Here is an 8,738-nt window from a genome sequence, read left to right as displayed (position 1 = left end):
CCTGACTAGCAAGTGGGAATTCTTCATATTCAAGGCTTTTGGGAGTTAGCTCCAGAATGCAAAAGCCTTATCAGAAATAGCTTTGCTATTTTCAGATAACAGCTTGTCAGTAGTGAAAAGTCAGGCGAGCCCTCCATCTTTTCCCTTGTCTCAGCTCAGCCTCCCCCTCTGGCTCCACCCACCATGTGGACCACTGAGAAGACGAAGGAATTCAAAGCCAAGATAGGAAAGGAGAAGAATGGCCGGATGGTGGTGAAGCGAGGCGAGGTGGTGACGGTCCGCGTGCCAACCCATCCTGATGGGAAATGCATTTGCTGGGAGTTTGCTACAGATGACTACGACATTGGGTTTGGAGTCTATTTTGACTGGACCACAGTTACTAGCACTGCCATTACTGTTCAGGTCAGTGAATCCAGTGATGAAGAGGATGAAGAGGAGGAGGAGGAAATTGAAGGTTAGTGCAGAGCTTATAAGGGTTAATTTGTGGTGCTTGCTGCCATGCCGCTGAGATGGTCTGATGCTGTACTTTCCATCTGCTTTGTTTACTCAGCCCACTTGTTATCTCTGCAGCCTTTTGGGTTCTTGGTTAGGCTGTGATGAGAAAGCAATTAGCCCTTCCTGCTTCAGCATGTCAATGGCTGTCCTTCTCCAAGACATTCTTAAAATTGCACACATTATAAAATAAACTCAGAGTTCACTTGTTCAGCATCTAGCTGGTAAAAAGATTAGGGTCTGAAATTTTGGCTTTTGCTTAGCCTCTCAGCCTGAGAAATTTCTGGTGGTGAGTAGGAGTAAAAAGGTGTTGCTTCTGGGTCTTTGGGGTTTTTTTCCCTAGTATATCAGTAGCTCCTGCTGACTGCATTGAGACACTGTCTGTGTCTGTACTTACAACAGTACGGTGTGTCTCACCTGTTTTCTGGCTTCAGTGTATGTGTGACCAGTGTAGCTGGGGGCTTGGTGTCTGAAATTAATTTTGAAGGTCCTCCAAAGAGGAGTAGGTTCCTGCGTGAGGAATCCTCTCTGAGAAGTGAATTGAGGACATAAACACAGTGAGGTTATAGCTAAGAGCTTTCCTGCTTCTCTTTTGCCTCAAGACTATATCAGATATGGATAAAGATCAGATATAATTATATATCCTGTTGTGTGTATAAATGCAGCGAGTTGTCTAAAAGGTAAGTCCAGGGAGAGGGGACCAGGCTGGCAGGCAAGTGGATGCTGTCCCCATCAGTATTCCCAAGAGAACTGGTTCTTGGCACGTCCTTTGTCGTGATAAGGAAAGCTGGACTTTGTGGGTAGTATTTGCAGAAAGGCCCGAGCAGGCGCTGTGGGTAATGTTATCGTAGTTATCCTTCCGTAGATCTGCATGCCTCTGCAGCATTCTGGTCTTGTTAGTCTTTTTCTGGACTACCTAATGGCTTCACTGGCTCTGGCCTACTTACTTGTCTCCTCTCTCCCATTCAGGACTCGCCCCAGTCGGTGATGTGGAAAGGGGCTCCAAAAGCTATCTGCGGAACCGCTACGGAGAAATCATGCCAGTGTATCGACGGAACAGCCATCGGGAGGTGCAGGCAGGCAGCCACGAGTACCCAGGCGAGGGCATCTACCTGCTGAAATTTGATAACTCGTACTCTCTTCTCCGCAATAAGACTCTCTTCTTTCACGTCTACTACACCAGCTGAAGAAACGCGAAGGGGCAGGGGTGGCAGGCAGGTAACAGTGAGTGTAGCAGGCTGCCACCCAGCCCTGGTACCGCCTGATGGGCACTGCTGTGTGACAGAACCAAGGCACAATTCTGCTGGCTCCTCTTCAGACACTTAACTGGTTTCTCCCACACCCTCCTTGCCTGCTGTCCCAGTGGAGAAGGGTAGTTGTGACTGCTGGGCTGTCCACAGGCACCTGCTCTTCCTGTAAAGCTTCGGGAGGTCTGCTCTGAGCAGGCATTGGGCTGGGCCTTGACCTCACAGCTGGTGAATGCCCGGAGGCCAGGTTCAGGTGCTCGGGGTTTTGACCTGTCGCGCTGGTAAGAGCTGCAGTGAAAATATTCTTGATCTGTTACTGTTTTGTGAATAACTTCTATGACTCTTCTGCATCTGCATCACTAGAGGGCAGCTGCCAGCTGCAGTGAGCCAAAAGCACAGCTGGCTTGTCACCAAGCCACAGGTAACCTCCTCACCTGCCACCAAGTCATGTCACCAGCAGCCAATGCCTCCTTTGTTCGTGGGAGTGGGGTGCCGCTGGCTAGCGGCAGCCCGTGTGGCAGTGGCTGGGCCAGGCTACAGCAGGCGGCCCCGTGGCATGTGTTTGAACAGGGGGTGGGGGAGGGTGAACATCTACAAGTCCATACGGAGGTTTTCCTGCAGATTAAGAATTGGATGTTATACATGTTGACTGTAGGGATATGTAGACAATTAAAACTTCAGTGACCACCAAAATTTTTTTTTCGGTGCTCCAGATGTGAAGCAGAAGAAGTTACTTACTGCTGTACTGAATAAACATGCAAAGGTTGGAGTACAACCAATAAATATACAGGAAATGTTTCTCAGTAGCAGCATGTCGGTTCACTGGTATAGCTGCCAGCTGGATAATACCATATGTAGCAAGGAAAAGGCTCCCAGGAGAAGTGTAGCTTGTCAGCTGCTATTGCAAAGGTATTGTTAGAAAATAATGTCTCTGCTCAGAAAGGAGCAGGATTTAACCAATCCTTTTGGTGAACCAGAACCAGCGAGGCCGTTGCTAACCCTGGCCACATGGTAAGGGATGGAGTTGCTTGGGTGTTTTGGTGACTAGTGATGGCATTTGTGATCACCTTCTCCTCGAGCAGTGGCACAGTTGAACAGGGATTAAGTTAATCCTTCAGAGATGAATTTTAAATCATGTTTATCTGTAACTGTTGTTTATTTTAATACTTTTAACTTGAAATCATTCTCTTTTCTAAGAATACTACTGTATTTACATTTTGATACCTCTGCAGAGACAAAAAATGGCTGTTTGCATGGTGATTGTAGTAGAGTTCTGAGTTTTATTTTTAAATCCAGCAGGTAAAGCACCTCTGCTTGGCCCTTTCCTTCTATTGAGAGGGAATGATGGGCAAAATTATTTTGGGGTAGCTAAAGCCAAAGATTTCACTCTCGTAGGAGTTTTTAATTTCCTGTTAAGGCTATGTTGTAACGCTGTGCAATTTGCTCCATATTCAAGGTCTTCTTTTAGCTATCTGCTTACTTATTCGCTGCCCCAGAGCACTTAGTTGGTCAAAACAGTAAGAGAGAGCATTCAGCCTACAGCTGGGAGCAAGGGGAGTGGAAATGCAGAGAACACTGGTTGGAGCATAGTGGCTTTCTGGGTGAGCAGGCAGGGAGCGGAGTTGGTCAGGGTAAGCAGCAGAGTTGTTGGTGCTTTGGGCCCTGAGATGGTGAGAAAACAGCTACCTTTCTCAAAAGGGGGAGTGAGCGTGTGCCTGGGCAGGGGGAGAACTGCAAAGCTGCCTTATTCAAGCAGAAGCAACCACAGGACAACCTTGCAGGGAGACAGAAGAGTAGGGCTTGGTACCTGTCAGAGTAAGATGGTCTTTCATTTAGCAGCTTGGGGAGGACTATTGCTTCCTTTAGCCTCTCTTGGAGGAGATGAGGGACCATCCTGTGGCCTTTGTACAGCACCTGAATCGGGCCTCAGCAACTTGGGTAAGGTGCTTTCCTGGTTGTTCTTTTCATCCTTTGTCTATCAAGTTCCTAGACACTAAACAGAAGAAGATGGAAAAGACCCTTCAGTCTGACCACTGCCCCACTCAATGGCTGTCTTTGGTCCTTTGCTGTGAGACCCACAGAACCCTGTGTGCACTTGCTGGTTAACGCATGGTGCATTCTCTGGCACACACTCCAATTTCTGATTAGGATTTATTTACGATGCAGGGAACTCTAATCTGTATGTACATTAGATATTTAAGAATTATTGATCCTCAGTTGCATGGTTTACTGCTGGCTCAGTTCACTAAACGGTTCACTAAAAAAAGGTTTCCCTTATGGTGTGGTCTCCCTGTTGCTAACTCGCAGCTACTTCCCATTCCTGTCCGTCTGTTGCTCATATTAAGGTTTGAAATACGTGTTGTCCTGTTGTATGGAGTTAATAAGGCCTGCCTCACAACCAGTGTAATCACTCACTCACACGTAAGTAATACGTGCCAGTTTTCAAGCCACTCATTAGTGGTTTTAGTTAAGTTGCACAGTAGATGGTAATCCTGCTCAGTTCTAGCTTTCTGAAGTATGGACCAACGTTTCATAAGGCTGAAGTCACTTGTTTGGAACTGTGCACATCTCATTGATTTAAGCCCGACAGCAGCATTGCATATGGTATGTCATCCCAATTGGCACGTGCCCGCTCTGCAAATGGAGTGTGCCCATGGATCAGCCTGCTGCAGTGGAGCCGAGGGCATTTGGGGTGTGTTATTTCACTGCTTAAGCTCCCAGAAGTGTCTGGTATCTCTTATGAACACTAGATAGTTTTAGGCACAGAATATTTCATCTTCAGGAAACAAAAGCTTCACAGTTACAGGATAATCCCACTTTTTGGTTTTTTTTGGGGTTTGGTTTTGTTTTAAATTTCCACTTTACATGAGTATGTTGTTGCTTAGGTATTCAGATAGCATTATCCAAGTGACAACTTCTCTTTGGAAGAACATATAGTCTTTATTCACTTTCTGATAAATCCAATAGCGTGGCTGTGTGGCTGGTAATTAGCGGCAGCCATTCCCATGCAAAATCAAACCTATATTTGTTTCAAAGTAGTAATCTTATTTCTCATGTGTCCTGTTTGATGTATCTCCTGGATTGTAGCCAGTCCTGCTATCTGGCTGAGGCAGTGATGGAAACCCTTATTTTAATTGGAGACCTTTGGAATGAGACCTTGGGTCTAGAAAGAAAAATGAATTTAAAAGGCAGTTGCACATCAGAGAGGGGAAATTAATCCGTGTCAAGGGAAAATTCCTTTTCTGTTTCTGGGGAAGGAAGCCTTTTCAAATGTGCTGCTTCTTCCTGTAAATTCTGTCTAGAAAATCAAAAAGCTAAATGAAGGAAGAAGCTTTTTTTTAATTTCGGGTTTACTTTTGTGAAAGCAAAAAATTGATTTCCATTTTGTTTTGAACATAATTTAGATCTAGAAGTAAGATCCACATGTTCAGCCAGAGATATGACAGTCCTGTAGTGCAGGACTTTGTATAAAAAATTAGCTTGTATAGTTGTTTATTTATAATAATGTTAACAAGCTGTTGGGCATTTTTTTTTATGTCAGAGAAGAGCATAAGCTCTCCATTGTTGTCTTTTTTTTTTTTTTCCCTCCTGTCCCTTGGGTGTGATGTAGCAGCAGGAGTTTAACATTTATTTGGTTTACTGTGGCCAGAGTTAAAATTGCTCAAATCAAGGACATCAAGGACCACTTGTACTGATTCAATTTACTCACAAACTCTTTGGAGGTCTGTAATAGATTCTTATGAAAGTTTACTGGTGTCAGACAAAAGCTAGTTGCAAATTCATGCTTGGGACCCATATAATAGTTAAATAGATTAGGACTGGTAATGAGCCATTTACATGAACAGGTAAACTGAAAATGCGTAAGAAGAGTGAGCTTAGTTGTCTGACCTCAGGTGCGAAGAAGAAAGTTGAGTTACTATGCAACCGAGTCTCAAAGACAGCCACAGGCCTTTCTTTTTGGCTCTACCCTGTGTGCTTGTCTCCTCGTAAGCATGTGTGCGTGTAACCTTCATCTATGGTCAGTTATCGTGTGCTGGACCTGGTGAGCTGGGTTAGAGGTGAACCTCCTTGTGTGTCTAGTTGCCGGAAGACTTATTCATTCTTCTGGGGAATTAGGGTAGAGAATGAATCTCTAAATGAGTCTGCTTTTATCCCCACTACTTCTACCTTCTTGTCTCCCTACACCTACTAAAGCCACTCTACAGAGGATTTATCACAAGGTGCCTTATGAACAAGAAGCATGGCTGAAATAAGAGCCATAGATGTCACTAATCCAAGGGATTTCTTCTTGCTTCTCTGCCCATTTGGTAGAGGGGAGGCACTTCCTAAGGTCAGGCAAGGAGAGCCCATATAGGCTGTTCCTGGAGGTTTAAGCTATTCATCAGACTGCCTTGTTGCTGTCAGAGGAGTAGCAGAATGGTGTTCCCTGGCGCCATAAGATCTTTGCCTTTTCAATTTGTATGCTGCTGTCATATATTGAGGAACACCAGGGGACTACTCCATTTGATATGCTGATGCTAAACCTGAGGACCAGAGGAACACTACATAGACACAGAAGACCTTTCCTTGTGGTCAGTCATCATTTTCTCTAAAAAGAGCATCTGAATCCAGTGTTGAGTGGTGTGTGCTTACATGTATCGAAGCTGGGTAAGAGACCAAAGCAACAAAGGGGATTTTTTTTTTTTTGATCTACAGGTGTGAATAAAAATATTTTCTGCATTTTTCATATCTGGGAAAATATTGGATGCGATAATGTCATGTAGCAGAACATCTCAACTGCTAGAATGAAAAACTGGGAACTGATTGTCTTAAGTACATTGGCTATTTAGACCGTGAAAGAAGCCAGGAGTCAAAGTGCTAAACCATTTATATAAATAACTTGATTTGCAGTAAATACCAACTAAATAAATTTTTAGAAGGTACATAAAACTGTAGAGTTCAAATAGATCTTGCTAGGAGGAGGATTTTATATGGGATTATTCCATGTTTGCTCCCAAAAAGTCTCTGGCAACTTACTCTGAAACACTGGTGCTGTTGTAGCTGAAGATGCAACATCGGGTCAGGTGGACAGTGGGTCTGACTGCCTTTGGCTTTTCTGTGTTCCGTTCTGGATTTTATATGTTGCTGCCTCAGAAGCTTCATTGCAAGACATGTACCCTTTATCAGGCAGGGAGAGAGGGGGGATTTTGTGATCCATCAGTGAGGGTTATCTAAGCCCATCTGGACTGGTGAGTCAAGTCCCTTGGGCGAGAAGCTGGATGCCAACCATGAAGCTCGGAGCTAAAGAGGCTTTGCCAAGTAATGACCTTGAAGTTTAAGAGCTGAGTGTGCAAATTCTAAATAGCTGGAGATGGTCTCCCTGCAGCCTCCAGGATGCCCTGGTGACTATCCCCTCTCCTCAGAGGGAAGCAGCCTGCTCTCCACTCACTGCTTTGAGCTGCTAGCATAGTCTTTCAATGAGAAGCATCTTGTAGCTGGTCAGACCTTTTTCAGACCTGTATTCTTGTGAACTGTGATGGTTGTCTGACAGTCCTGATCTATGTGATGTGAGTATGTTTGATGTCCTGTGATTTCAAAATCGAGTTCTTGGTGCCAACCTTTTGCTTTTCATGTCCTCCCAAGATACGAGTTTTAAATGGAGGAGAGGATATTTTAAGAAAACGTGGCACTGAACCTCTTGCTGAAGACTATATTTATAGTGTGCTTGCATTCCTTCTACACTTGGTTTGTATTGTTTATATTTGATGTGTTGTGGCCAATTTGTAATAGTATATTGGAACTTAACTCCTGTTAAATAAACTTTTCACTATGCAACTGAGAACTTTCTCTTCTGTTTAAAGCAAGTGAGTGTCTTGATATGAAAACTGTAGACTTTCCAACAAAATAAGAATAAAATTAAACTTAGCTTTATGAGCAAATAGAAGAGAAGAGGCAAATACTCAAAATAAACTTTGCAGGCTACTGTATATTCTGGTTGCAAATGGATAGGAAAATGCTTAGCTTCCAGACAGAAAACTTTGTTAAAATGACTTACTGGGATATTTTTTTAAAATTCTTCAAATTCTCTGCAACACTTGAGATTATACTGAATGTCTGAAGAATTTGAGAGGAACAAGCAAGTAGCCAAGCTTGAATCACGGATGTGGGTAGTATTTGAATGCTTTATGCTCCAGTACTTCAAACTGGCACTTTTCACTTCCATTTGCAGAGATCTCTTCTAGCTAGATACTCTGTTACTTCAGTTTTCAATCTGAAGGATTGAAACCATTTCTTCTTTTACCAGGTACTGATTAAATTGTCTAGAGAAAAGCATTTGCCTTTCACAGCTCCGCATAGCTGCTTGCCCATGGACTTTATCTTACTATAGACTGTTTACATGGCTTGAAGGAAGTACCTGCTGGTCAACATGAGGAATGATACCTGCAGCCTGAGCCAATCCTTCCTCCCCTGTCTCATTACAGAGCTCAGTAGGAGAAGTGCTGCAGAAATTCTAGTCTCTGCTCTAGTCCTGTGTTTCTTTGGAGCACTTTTATAAAATAATTGATGGGTGGGAGCAATCCTAAAGCAAGTTGATCAAAAGGATAGATTACTCTGCCAAGTTAAAGATGTTCCATCTCATTTAAGACGAAGAGAGACAGTGCTATGGCTAATCGATCAGCATACGCTCACTACGAGTCCCTGTGCTTGACGCAGGCATACAGCCATGGGGAATGCTAAGCAACTTGTTGGGGATGCAGGGAGGTGCATCCACCCTTTCTGTAGTTTTTGTGGCTGGGCTGCAGCCGAAACACTGATCACAAGCTGTTCAGCAACGGCCTTGCAGCAGGCCTTGCTGGCCGTGCTTGGGAAGTGACTTCCCTGATTCAGCAGCGCATGGAGAATGTTGTTCTTTGGCTGCTGAAGCCCAGCCATTGCTTTTAGTGCTATTTGATTACCAACAGCTTTTTTTTTTTTAGCAGTTATCAGGGCTATTTGTTGTTACACAGGTGTATTGGGTAC

At 44.0% G+C, this 8,738-nt stretch overlaps 1 protein-coding gene across 1 annotated transcript in view; it reads left to right on the top strand.

Moving 5' to 3' along the window:
- The window catches only part of TMED8 (transmembrane emp24 protein transport domain containing 8), a gene marked incomplete at its 5' end in the record, with an annotated part of 5,894 nt that extends 4,088 nt beyond the window's left edge, over positions 1-1,806 (top strand). Inside the window, 2 exons of the mRNA XM_010155059.1 lie at positions 155-454; positions 1,462-1,806. Coding sequence (XP_010153361.1) covers positions 155-454; positions 1,462-1,679 — 518 coding nt within the window. The remainder of the gene's footprint in view (positions 1-154; positions 455-1,461) is intronic.
- Between the last annotated feature and the right edge of the window lie 6,932 nt (positions 1,807-8,738).

The sequence above is a fragment of the Eurypyga helias genome, unplaced genomic scaffold (genome assembly GCF_000690775.1).
Source record: "Eurypyga helias isolate BGI_N326 unplaced genomic scaffold, ASM69077v1 scaffold39867, whole genome shotgun sequence".
Lineage (NCBI taxonomy): Eukaryota > Metazoa > Chordata > Aves > Eurypygiformes > Eurypygidae > Eurypyga > Eurypyga helias.
The sequence above is the reverse complement of the archived record's forward strand: the minus strand, read 5'-3'. Positions and strand labels throughout refer to the sequence as shown.